Source organism: Geotrypetes seraphini, chromosome 2 (assembly GCF_902459505.1).
Source record: "Geotrypetes seraphini chromosome 2, aGeoSer1.1, whole genome shotgun sequence".
Classification (NCBI taxonomy): domain Eukaryota; kingdom Metazoa; phylum Chordata; class Amphibia; order Gymnophiona; family Dermophiidae; genus Geotrypetes; species Geotrypetes seraphini.
Genome location: NC_047085.1, coordinates 288,536,959 through 288,550,107, shown reverse-complemented (window position 1 = coordinate 288,550,107; position 13,149 = coordinate 288,536,959). Strand labels below are relative to the sequence as shown.

Here is a 13,149-nt window from a genome sequence, read left to right as displayed (position 1 = left end):
TCTGCATCAGATTGCTACTTACTACCATTTCAGGAAAATATTAAAGACATACCTCATCTCTTTATAACTTGCATGATCAACATCCTCCAATGAATCCTACTGTATCTGTACTGTCAATTTTAGGAATTTTATTGTAAGCTGCAATGAATCTTTGTCGAAATTTGCAGGATATAAGAAATTGTATGGTATGGTATGGTATAACAGACAGAGTTTTAACAGTAGTTTAAGTTAGTCTAACCAGTGAACAAGATTCAGAATAAGACAAATGTATGATTTTTTTTTTAAGAATATTCACAGAAACCGAACAGCAAGACAGAAATCTCAGCACAACAGTAAGGATTATCCAGATAGAAAAATGAGTAAACACAATAGATTTTATTTATCCAAAATTCATCCATCACTGCATAAGCAAGAAATAATGTCAAGCTTATGGGCAGGACTGATAACATTTTGACATGATAGACAGGCTGAGTTATATGGCATTACTATAGAACAGTGATAGTCATTCAACAAATGAGTCTTTATCAAATAAAAATACACCACATGAAAGAATTTAAATTATAAAAAAAAACCCAGAACCCTATATCATCACTATTAATTCTTAGCAGTAGGAGGTGGTTCTGGAGACTGAAGAAATTCATAGGGATCATGTAGAATGTCTTGTTGTTCTCCAACACTGAGATGCGATGGACTTCCTGTAGTAATAATTAGGTAAAAATAAGAATAAACTTTTGATAACCATCAATTTTTTAGTGATACATTTTAGAATATTACAAAGCCTAAGGCCTGATCCAAAAATATTATTTTCAGTAGGCACAGAATGGGGAAAATTCCTTAATGCAAGGTAATATGTTGTTATTAGCTTGAACAAGCAGGCAAAAAAGAACCCCTTATAGGTCTGCCCAACTTTGGCCCTCACCAGGCCAGATTTTCAGGATTTCCCAAATGAATATGCATGGGATCAATATGCATATAATGGAAGCAGTGCAGGCAAAGAGATCTTATGCAAATTCACTGGGGAAATCCCGAAGACCCGAATGGATTCGGCCCTCGAGGACCGGAATTGTGCAGGCCTGCCTTAGGATAATAGTACAACAACAAAAAGAAGACAAGGTGGATGTCTAAATCAACCTACTGTCCTTTTGATCACTTTTCTCCTCAACAATGAATTTCCTGTCTAATTACTTCTCTTTCCTCTTCCCCTCTTGAAGTCAGTCAATTTGTACCTTTGCTTAATCTTTTGTAAACTGCACAGAACTTCACGGTATTGTGGTATATAAGCTGTTATTATTATTATTATTATTATTGAATTAAACAAACATTAAAAGAGTCCCAACAAGGATCCCTGTTTTGGCATTTTCAAAATAACGCCTTCTTCAGGGGACACTGGTTTATAAAGTACTTTTCATACAAACACTGAAGCTGGATCGCAGTAGCTTGAATGCATTCTTATAAGCATTCTTATGAATACAAATATAAACCCATCCACATATAAACTGAGGTAACCTTCCGCCTCCCCCCGAAAGGTTGACTCGAATATGAACCAAACTCGCAGCAGTCTAACGAAGTTACTATGGGAACTCGCATCAGCCATTCTGAGTAGTGAGATTGCACGGGGTAGAAGCATAGGAGGATCACTCTTGCCTTGGCTGACAACTGGACCAGCAGGACTGGCCCATGTCTGCTTTATCATTCTTTCTGAGAAATTCCCTAACCCTTATTTGTCCTGTTTGTTTTAATTAGATTGTAAGCTCTATTGAGAAGGGACTGTCTTTTGCATGTTTAATGTACAGTGCTTTTTATGTCTAGCAGCACTATAGAAATGAGAAGTTGTAGTACTCGTAGCAAGACTCAAATGTATACTGAGATCCCCATTTTTGGGCCATTTTTTAGCCCCAAAATCTAGGTTTATATTAAAGTATATACAGTAAATCAGATTGTAGGATTTATGAGTAGAAATTTCAACTCTTTATTGTACTATTAAGCCAAAATGCTTCCTACTTTCTACTTTTATCCTGATGTAATCAGTATTATCTCTATCATTGAATGTTCACTGAAGTTCAGTGCCTAAATTTTATGTAATGTATGTCTGAATAAAAGAATGTATCCAACAAAACTTTCTAGACCTAACCTAATGAATGGGAAGATTAGGTACTTACTTTGATAATCTTTCTGGAAAAAGGACATATTAATTCCTGACAATAGGTAATATCCCTATACTTGCAAGTTGAATGCAGAAGGATGAAATTAACATTCTTCAGCTGTGCCTCTTTCTCCAGTGCTGTAGTGCCCCATTCAGTTTGTACCAAAGCAATTGAACAGCACTAAAACAAAGAAATAAGGAGGGTGGAACGGAGAGTATCCCTGCGAAAACAGTTCTGTTTTGCTCTGCAAGAAATAATTAACAAGGTTAAGCCACACCATAACAACTTAGGTGGAACGAACAGCAACCACTCATCAAAATGCAACCAGCATTAAACTTATAGAGCTCATTACGTCTCACTTACTGATTTTCTTATCGTTTCCCTTTTGTTATGTATATCTGACAGACAGGAGAAAATCTCCAGCTCTGGACACATGTGCTTGTCCAAACTCCAGACTGACAGGGTGGGGTGTCAGGACTCATATATCCTTTTTTCCAGAAAGATGATCATTAAGGTAATTACCTAAGCTTCTCTTTTGGTGCAAAGGACATATGCGTCCTGACAATAGGTGACGTACCAAAGCAGCCAACAGAGTCTAGGGCAGGACAGATAAGCCTGCCCTTAACACCGAGGACCCAAAAGCACTACCCTCTCTCACTGCCACATCCACCCTATAAAACTTTGCAAATGTATGGAGAGTGGACCATATAGCTGCTCTACAAATTTCTTCAGGATGAACTGCTCTCATCTCCACCCATAAAGACACCACCCTTCTAGTGGAGTGTGCTTTAAAGGTAAATGGTGGATGTTTTCCACAGTCGATGTACGCCAAAGAGATAGCTATACAAATCCATCTGGAGATTGTCATCTTAGATGCAGGCCTGCCTAGATGCACTGCATTGGTTAAGACAAAAAGATGATTTGAAAGACAAGTCATTGGTTACTTCCAAGTATCGAAGACTTCTCCATACATCCAGCAACTTCAACACTTCGTCCCTCCTCTTGGAACTCATGGTTTGAAGCCCCGTGTAACTTGACTTCTTGATTGACATGGAAAGATTATACCACCTTTGGCAATTAATGGACCATATGGAGAGAAACTCCCATGTCTGTAAACCTGAGGAACGGTTCCCTGCATGAAAGTACCTGTATCTCTGAGACTCTTCAAGTTGAGGCTATGGCTACTAGAAAAACTGTCTTCACTGTTAAAATTCATCAGGGAGACCTCCTGAAAAGGCTTGAAAGGTGTCTTGCTGAGGCCACTTAGGACAATGTTAAGGTTCCATGTGGGAAATGGCTGTCTTATCAGAGGTCTCAACCTGAACGCCCCCTTCAAAAATTTGACTATATCAGGATGTGAGGCCAAAGAATCCTTTTCCACTCGGGCTCTGAAACACGAGACACTTGTAACTTCTACTCTAAGGGATCCTACAGCCAGCTCCTTTTCTAGTCCAGCCTGAAGAAAGACCAAAACCACTGACACTAGAGCTTTGTGAGGATCTACCTGATCATTTGTGCACCAATGATGAAACAACCTCCATGCCTTAGCAATAAGCTGAAAATGTTACTGGTCTCTTTGCTCTAAGGAGGGCAACAATAACGACCTCCGAACAGCCTTTCTGCACTAGGACTGTGCGCTCAAAAGCCATGCCATAAGACCAAAGTGTTCTGGATTCTCTAAGGCAGGGACAGGATCGCGGCAGAGGAAATGTGCCACTGAGGACAACGGCAGCTGCAGAGATCGCTATAGTACCGGTAAAAGCAGGGATCATGGGGGAACATGCAGGCCTTCGTGGCGGGGAAGCAGGCCTTCGCGGGAGGGGGGGGGGGCAGTATAACACATTTGCTATACTCATATATTGAAGATTGAGAGATGCCTGCCAGGCCTGTGCAGGAGGAGGAGGAAGGGGTAAGAAAGAGTAAGAGAGAGGAGGGGAGATGCCAAACCTGGGAAGACAAAGACCAAACCAAAAAGAGGGGGAGGAAAGCAGAGGAGAGGTGCTGGACTAATGGAGAGAGGGAGAGAAAAATGCAAGACCACAAGAGGAAGGGTATAAGAGGGACAGATAGTACTCCAAAGTAGGTGGGCAGGGTGTAGGATGGCAGGAGAGATAGTAGGAGAAAGTCTGAACCTGGGGAAGGGGATACAGGAGGTAAGGAAGAACATAAGAACATAAGAAATGGCTTCGCCCTAGGTCCATCCAGTCCGGCGACCCGCACTCGCGGAGGCCAAGCCAGGTGTTCCCTGTTGAGAAACCTTGTTTACTCGTATCCCTCAATGTGATTTGCGAGAAGGTGTGCATCCAACTTGCCCTTGAATCCCGGAATGGTGGTCTCCATCACGACCTCCTCCGGGAGTGCGTTCCAAGCGTCCACCACTCGTTGTGTGAAGCAGAATTTCTTGATATTTGTCCTGGGCCTGGTGCCCCTCAGCTTCAGTCCATGACCTCTTGTCCGAGTCACATTGGACAATGTGAATAACGATGTTTCTTGCTCTATTTTGTCAAATCCTTTTAGTATTTTAAAAGTCTCTATCATGTCCCCTCGCAGTCTTCTCTTCTCGAGGGTGAACAATCCCAGTTTTCCGAGGCGTTATTTGTAGCTCAAGTTCTTGATACCTTTAACTAGCTTCGTGGCTCGTCTTTGCACCCTCTCCAGCAGGGTTATATCCTTCTTTAGGTAGGGAGACCAGTGTTGGACACAGTATTCCAAGTGTGGTCTGACCATTGCTCTGTAAAGCGGCATTATGATGTCCTCCGATCTACTCGTGATTCCCTTCTTTATCATGCCCAACATCCTGTTTGCTTTCTTTGCTGCCGCTGCGCATTGTGCTGACAGCTTCAGGGTCCTGTCTATCAGTACCCCCAGGTCCCTTTCTTGTTCGCTCTTGCCCAATGTTACACCTAACATTTTATATTCATGTTCCTTGTTTTTCTTACCCAGGTGTATCACTTAGCATTTTTCTATGTTAAACTTCATCTGCCATTTTTCTGCCCATTTCTCTAGCTGGTTCAAATCTCTCTGGAGAAGAAGCTGGATATGGGGAGAGACATGAAACAGAGATAAGATGCTGGGCATGGAGGAAGCATAGAACAGGGACACAAGGGGGACACTACTGGAGAGGAGAATAGGGACAGGGACACAGAAGAAAGATGCTGGATGAAAGGGTAGTTGAGAAAAGGAGAGATGGTGGATCTGCAGCTGTCGGGGGATGGAGATGAAAAAAGGGAAAGATGCCAGACCTCCGGGGGAAGAAAGGGAAACAGGAGAGGACAGAGATGGATGATTAGCACGGAGAAAGAAGGAGAGCCTGATCAAAAGACAACCAGAGCCTGGGACCAACATGATTTGAAAAATGACCAGACAACAAAAGGTAGGAAAATTAATTTTATTTTCTGTGATTACAATATGTCAGATTTGAAATGTGTATCCTTCCAGAGCTGGTGTTAGATCGCGAACATGAGCTAGGATTTAACAGAGAGGAAAAGTATTTTTTGTTTGTTTATTTTGTTTACACCACAGGACCAGTGTGGATAGGAGAGGGCAAAGGGGGGTAAAGAGGCTATAAAATAAACTCACCAGGATGTTTGGGAAAAAAACCCAAAAACAACAAAAAACCAAAACACTCAATTGGACAGGAAAATCATACCTTCAAGGTTGCATTGACTAACTTCAGATCCAGGATCGGTCTCCATTCTTCCAAGTCTTTTTTGGGGCACTATGAAGTATATACCCTGCTCAAGCCCGATTCTGTGAGCAAAACAGATTCTATGGCTTGAATGGCTAGCAGCCTATTCGCCGTTGCTTGGACTTTGAACACTGTTTCTGGCCATACGGTCAAAAATCCATTAAGCAATCCACCAAAGGCTGCAAAATTCAAGTTGGTATCCACTTGGATCATGTCCAGCACCCAACAGTCAGAGCTGATACGCACTCATGCCTCCCAGAACTCTGTTAGCCATACTTCTATTTATAGGAGTTTGGCTATAGTAATGGCATCATTGGGATTTCTTGGAGGCAACGACAGAGTATGGTCCGGAGAACTGGGTACGTCTAGAATTACCGTATCTTTGTCTTGAATCCTGTGCCGCTCTCTGGGAGGAGAATCCTCTGGAGTACTGATGAAAGTGTGACTGTCCAGAAGTGTCTTAGGGTGATGATTAGCCACACGGGCTGTCCAAACCCTTTCCAAAAAGCATCTGTCCCTAAAAGGGAAATCTGCTTAAGGTGGCATTAGAGGCCGAATCTCTCACCCTGCCATGAATAGTTATGGGCAAACCTCATTGTACGAGCTTGTGGTATGATGGACTCTGGTATGACAGGCAGGTATACAAAAGAGGCCACCTTAAATCCCAAGTCTAAGGCTTCACACTGACATATGAGGACTACCATCCAATCTGCAGTCCTGCACATCATTCAAGATTACACCCTCCTCACTACCAGCAAGTTCACCTCAGGCTGGACAAATAACTGCTGAAATTCAGGAGCCATGGGATACAGCTTTGCCATTGTCTTAGCTCCCCTAAAGGAACCCTATGGGACCTCCCAATGCTAATTAGGGTAGTAAGATCCAGATGCAACAGAAAAAATGAAGACTGTGTCTGGGAAGCACTCTTAATCGAGTATTGTGCCACCACAGACTACGGTGACTCTAAGTTTAATTCCTGCAGCGAGTCTGAGATTAAGTTCCAGCAACACCATTTCTATAAAAAGGCAGCATACTACCAGGTCTACCCCTTGCTCAAGGGAGACTACAGTCTCCTGGCCTCCAGTTTCCATTTGTGACCCCGAATCCCTCAGCAGGTACGATTCAATCTGGGATAGTAAAGGCACAGAATCCAAATTACAGTCCCCCAGTAATTATCAGACTGTTCTTTTGGTTTCTGCTCAGGAATTTCTGCTGAAACAAGTGCACTTGGAGAGGACACGTCCCCTTGCGCAGACAATACTGCCCCCTCATCTGTAGTGGAAGACCCCCAACAGTTTAAGTAAGCTTTTTTCATAGCAAACTGACAAAATCCGGTGTAAATCCCTGACTAGGTACCAACAGGGACTGGACTTCACTTTGCCCTTTCATGGGCTCTGCAGCATCTACACACCTGTACTATACCCATGCTCCATCCCAAGGCTGTGGAGAGGTTCTTTTCTCTGGACAAGGGGTCCTCTGGAATCCCCCAGCCTTAAGGGTGCCAGATGGGGCAAAGCCCGAGAATCCTACCCCTCCTTCACGTACCCTGCGGCAAGTGGCAGCTGTTCAGTAGCCATCCATTGCAAATTTGGCATGTTATAGGGGTATCTCCACTGGAGGAATCCATCCCATGGAATCCAAATCGAACAGTTTTTGAGACACATGAAGGCTTTTATTTAAAATCGGGAAAATCCAAGATGGCCAAGGCAGCAACTCAGTCGCGCTACAAACAGAGAGAGGCGCGGGCCCAGGCTGGAGCGCAAAAAAGCTCTCTCCTGCCTTGTGCACTGCTGGCCCTGAGATAATGAGGCAGCCGTCCAGCAAGGGAGGGGCAGGAGCGTGGAAAGCTTGCTCCTGCTGATACACTGCTGGACCACCAGGATTTAAGGGGGATTTAAAAAGGTACGATGGGAGGGAATTAAAAAAGGTACCGGGGTGGAGGGGGGATTTAAAAAGGTACAACCGGGGTGTGTGTGTGTAAAAAACTGTTATAATTGTTCCATAAGACGCACAGACATTTCCACCCACTTTTTTTTTTTTGGGGGGGGGGGGGAATGTGTCTTATGGAGCAAAAAAATACAGTACTTTAAGCATCCATAGTCCATGTCACAAAATACAATGATTAGCCTATTAGGGGCATTTTCAAAACACTAAAACATACAAAAAACCCAGCATAAACTGGCACTTGGATGTTTTGCTCACCAAAACATCCAAGTGCCAAGTTTCAAAACTGACTTTTTGGATGTCTTGCTAGGCTTCTTAGACATTGTGTCCACAAAATTCAAGGGTAGCATGTTATGGGCGGTATTTGGGTGTGCTAAGACTTGGAGGTCTTAGGGTGATAATTGAACCTTTCCAAAGATGTCCAGGATGAAACTTAGACATTCAGAGCTAGACCTGTTTCAAAAGCATCTAAGTTCTAAAAAGATACCCAAACTGACCAGATGACCACTGCAGGGATTAAGTAATGAATCCCCCACACTCCCCCTGTGGTCACTGACCCCCTCCCACCCTCCCAAAATCTGAATGAAACAGTACATACCTGTCTAGAACAGCAGCATCTAGAATTGGAAATCCTAGTAGAGCATCACATAGGAGTCTTAAGTAGCATGGCAAGTGGGCTAGTAAGCTATAGAGGAGGACCCAGGCCTATAAATTACTGTAACCACTACATTTATGATGGAAAGTGTGAGCACACCAAAATCCTACTATACTGTCATATAGGTGCCACCTGCAGCCATAAGAGCTACTGGGGTAATATACAGATGGGTATAGTAAGAACTGCCATACTGGGACAGACTGAAGGTCCACCAAGCCCAGTATCCTGTTTCCAACAGTGGCCAATCCAAGTCTCAAGTATCTAGCAAGATCCAAAGATTTTATGCTGCTTATCCTAGGAATATTCAGCAGTGAATTTCCCAAAGCAATCTCAATAATGGCCTATGAACTTCTCTTTTAGGAAATTATCCCAACCTTTTAAAATCCTGCTATGCTGATTTTATCATATTCTCTGGCAATGAATTCCAGAGTTTAATTGCATGTTGTGTGAAGAAATATTTTCTTCAGTTTGATTTAAATCTATTACTTAGTAGCTTCATCGCATGCCCCCTAATCCTAGTGTTTTGGGAAAGAGTAAACAAGCGAGTCAAATTTACCCTTTCCACTCCACTCAATATTTTATAGGCCTCTATCATATCACTCTCTTCTTCAAGCTGAAGAGTCCTAGTCATTTTCGAACCTTTCCTCATAGAGAAGTCATCACATTCCTTTTATCATTTTCATCGCCCTTTTCTAATTCCGTTACATCTTTTTTAAGATTAGGCGATCAGAATTGCACACAGTATTTGAAGTGAAGCTTTTCTTTCTGAAGGATTCTCTATTATCTCTATCACCTCACTCATTAACCATGCCAGCTCTTGCCTGCCTCAGGGTTTTTTTTTTTAAACTAGTAGCGATGTGTACTCTCCTTACTACGTGCCTGGCATTGAGATATTTTTTGTTTCATGAGTACATCAAGGAAAAGTTTTGTTGTTTACATCACTTTCTTTTCCAGAGATAAATAAAAAAAAGATTTGACATCGATATGTGAACATTTCTTAAGAAAGAACTGAATATTTCATGGGGTATCCTAATTTTTTCACATGACTGTAGGTCCCCTTCTCTCCACACTACTGCACCAATTATTAGGCTCCTTCAAGGACCTGCTTGCTGGTCTAAGAGGAATGACCATTATATCTGCAGATGTCATAGAGTCTGGTATGTACTGCCACTTTTATCTCTCAGGAGGTAGGAGGGGATTATGCATTTACTCCTCCAGTGGTCATCTGGTCAATCTGGGCACCTTTTTGCCACTTAGCTGTTACTTAGCTGGGTACCTTTTTGCCCTGGATGTTTTTACAATGTTCCACTTTTGCAGAAAAATGTCCAAATCATAAGCCCACCCTGGTTCCGTCGAACATGCCCAAATGAAATTTAGACAAACTGGAAAAAAAAAGTCTTAAACCCCCCACCCCCATCTATATACTGTTTTGTGCTGTTTTTTGGACATTTTAATGTTTGAAAATGAGCTCCTTAACCTCCTAATTTAGGTGAATATGATCATGTAGGTCAGTGAAAAACCAAGTGTAAATCTGAATTACATTTAACCAAGTCAAGCATAAATTTTTAAACAGTGGGGAAAAAGGCAAGGTTGTATAATATATGACCATTTCTGGGGAAACATGACTAAAGTCACCAGAAACAAAACAACTTCAGTTATGTTTTCTGAGAGAGGGTTATATATTCCAGACAGAATTTACAATACTATTACTCTCTTTACCCAGATGATGTTGTTCTCTTTCAGAGGTGTTGGAGAGAGAACTGACGTTAGACGATGGCCTGGATCCCACCCTGTCATTCTGAGCCTCATGGAGGTCTTGTAAGAGCTTAGCAGTTTCATCTAAATTCAAATGACCGTCATCATGATCCAGCTCTTTCTTCATTTTCCCTGAAAAATACATGAAAATGCTCCAAGTTACTATGACTAATTGTTTATTTATTTAAAAAATTTATATACCGTATATTGACTATTTGGTTTACAAGGATTACAATCATAACAGGTTAAACCACTGCATACAGACACAATTGCAAACAACTCTCATAAAAAAAGGAAAAAAAACCCAACTAACAGAAGAATACACTCAAAAACAATTCCAGGTAATGCATTCCAAAGATGGGCACCTGCCACAGGCAGCATCCCTGCACCAATCTTAACATGAGAGATTGACATCTTGCCCTCTAAACTCAGTTTCATACTATTTTCTGATCTCAAACACCTTCTAGGCCAATAAATTTAAAAAAGCCCCTGTAAGACAACCGGGAAAGCATGATACAAAATCTGATGTATAGTTGAAAGAATCTTAAATCTTAAAACAATTTTTGGAATATTACAAGGTTTATATTCCTCTGAGCTTTATTCAAATAAAGAAATTGAGGGTTTAGAATTTTTAAAATTAATTCATCCATGGGCCAAAAATTCCCGAGCATATAAAAGGAAATCTTGAAGCACCTATATCACTGAAAGAACTTCAAACAGCATTGAAGTCCCTTAGAGTTGGATCCGTGTCCTTACTGGGGCGACGTGTTCATCATCGGTCTTATTTGATTTTTAATGCAAGTTATACCCTAATGCAAGGGTGCCCACACTTTTTGGGCTTGCGAGCTACTTTTAAAATACCATGTCAAAATGATCTACCAACAATAAAATTAAAACCAAAACAAAACACAAAGCACACTGAAAGGCAGAGAAAATGTTAATTATCATTCATATTCTGGTTTTTTTTCAAAGAGGTCAAGGCAGATGACTCTATGCAATGTCACCTCAGTAACAACCATACAAAAAGACAAATATACCCCTCCCTTTTTACTAAACTGTGATAGCAGTTTTTAGCGCAGGGAGCTGTGCTGAATGCCCCACACTGCTCTCGACGCTCATAGGCTCCCTGTGCTAAAAAACGCTATTGCGGTTTAGTAAAAGGGAGCCATCGTGCAAAATATAGACAGCAGATATAAATTCTCAAAACGGTTACATTTTGATCACTAAATTGAAAATAAAATAATTTTTCCTACCTTTGTTGTCTGGTGATTTCATGAGTCTCTGGTTGCACTTTCTTCTGACTGTGCATCCAATATTTCTTCCCTTCTTTCAGCCTCCTGTATGCTTCCTTTCCTCCAGACCTCATTCTCTCCAACTTTTTCTTTCTTTCTTCTTGCCCCCTTCTTTCTTTCTGTCTCCCTGCCTCCCTTTCTTTCTCTTCATACTCCCTTTCTTTGTCTCCCTGTTCCCCGTTTCTTTCTGTTTCTCTTCTTTCTTTGTCTCCCTGCCCCCCCTTCTTTCTGTCTCCATGCCTGCCCCCTTTCTTTCTTTCTTTCTTTCTCTCTGCCCTCCCCCAAGCCATTAGGTTTGCCGCTGCTGCCATCGGGGAACAGGCCCCCAAGCCACTAGATTTGCCGCTGCCGCCTTTGGGGAACAGGCCCCCAAGCCACCGCCGCCCCAAGCTCTCCCTGCAGAAGCATCGCGCTGGCCAGCATTCTGCTCCCCAATGTCAATTCTGACATCAGAGAGGAAGTTCCGGGCCAGCCAGGCAGTGATTGGCTGGCCCAAAACTTCCTCTTCGACGTCAGAATTGACGTCGGGGAGAGGAATGCTGGTCGGTCTGACGCTTCTTCAGGGAGAGCTTGGGGCGGTGGTGGGGGACGTCGAGGAGAGGAAGGCTGATCGGGATGGGCTCCGCGATCGACTTGCGTTGCCTTCCCGATCTACCGGTCGATCGCGATTGACGTATTGGGCACCCCTGCCCTAATGTATCTATGTGGTGCTATAAAAGAAATTAGGAAGAGCACTTAACTTCTAGCCCAGTGGCTACCCAGCCATTTCACTGGCATGTTTCGGACACAAGTGGTGCGAGGAGAGCTTCTGTAGTATTGCAAATAAGCAACATGAGAGTGAAGAGCAACAGCCCCTGAGGAAACATGCCAGTGAAATGGCTGGGTAGCCGTTGGGCTAGAAGTTAAGTGCTCTTCCTAACTTCTTTTATAGCACCACATAGATGCATTAGGGTATAACCTGCATTAAAAATCAAACAAGACCGAGGATGAACACGTCACCCCAGTAAGGACATGAAACGAATTGGGTGTTTGAGGTCTTGATACAAACATTAGTGCATCCAGTTTGTTCACATATATTTGCATGAGTGTTTAACTCTAACCATTTGTGTGGAGAAGTTATTTTGCTGTACTTTAAAAAGCAGTTGCTTTCAATCAAGACTATGGGCTAGATTCACTAAGCAAACTGATCATGTACCGATCGGTTTGCGAGCCCTTTACGACCAGATTTCCATCTGGCCCGATTCACTAAGGCCTGTAGCGATCCGATCCCGATCGTCCCATGCAAATTAGTAAAACCTCATGCAAAATAGCCAAGCGATTGATTCACTAACAATTGCTTGGCTATTTTGAGTCGGGTTTTACTATTGCCAAACCCGACTGCTGCAGACCTGTCGGTAACTGAGTTACCATCAGGTCTGCAGGCTTTTTGACAGGCCTGTCTTTTTTATTCATTTTTTCCATGGCACAGATATTTTGGTGTGTTATACATGTAAAATATCTGCCCCATAAAAAAAATGAATAAAATTGACAGGCAGGACTGTCAAAAAAAACTACCCCCTCAATAAACGCGCCCCCCACCCCTGAACGGTGAAAAAAGCAGGAGGGATGCCAGTTCCCTCATGCCATCAGCGTTTAAAAAAAAAAAAATTTTTAAATGCTACATGCATGCAG

At 42.5% G+C, this 13,149-nt stretch overlaps 1 protein-coding gene across 6 annotated transcripts in view; it reads right to left on the bottom strand.

Moving 5' to 3' along the window:
• Positions 1–355: 355 nt before the first annotated feature.
• The window catches only part of BRD9 (bromodomain containing 9), a 209,007-nt gene continuing 196,213 nt past the window's right edge, over positions 356–13,149 (bottom strand). For all 6 annotated transcript variants that reach the window (XM_033929788.1, XM_033929790.1, XM_033929791.1 and 3 more), the window contains exons 16-17: positions 10,151–10,318; positions 356–695 (exon numbers count right to left, since the gene is read on the bottom strand). In XM_033929788.1, the coding sequence (XP_033785679.1) occupies positions 595–695; positions 10,151–10,318 (269 nt within the window). In that variant the 3' untranslated portion in view covers positions 356–594. The remainder of the gene's footprint in view (positions 696–10,150; positions 10,319–13,149) is intronic.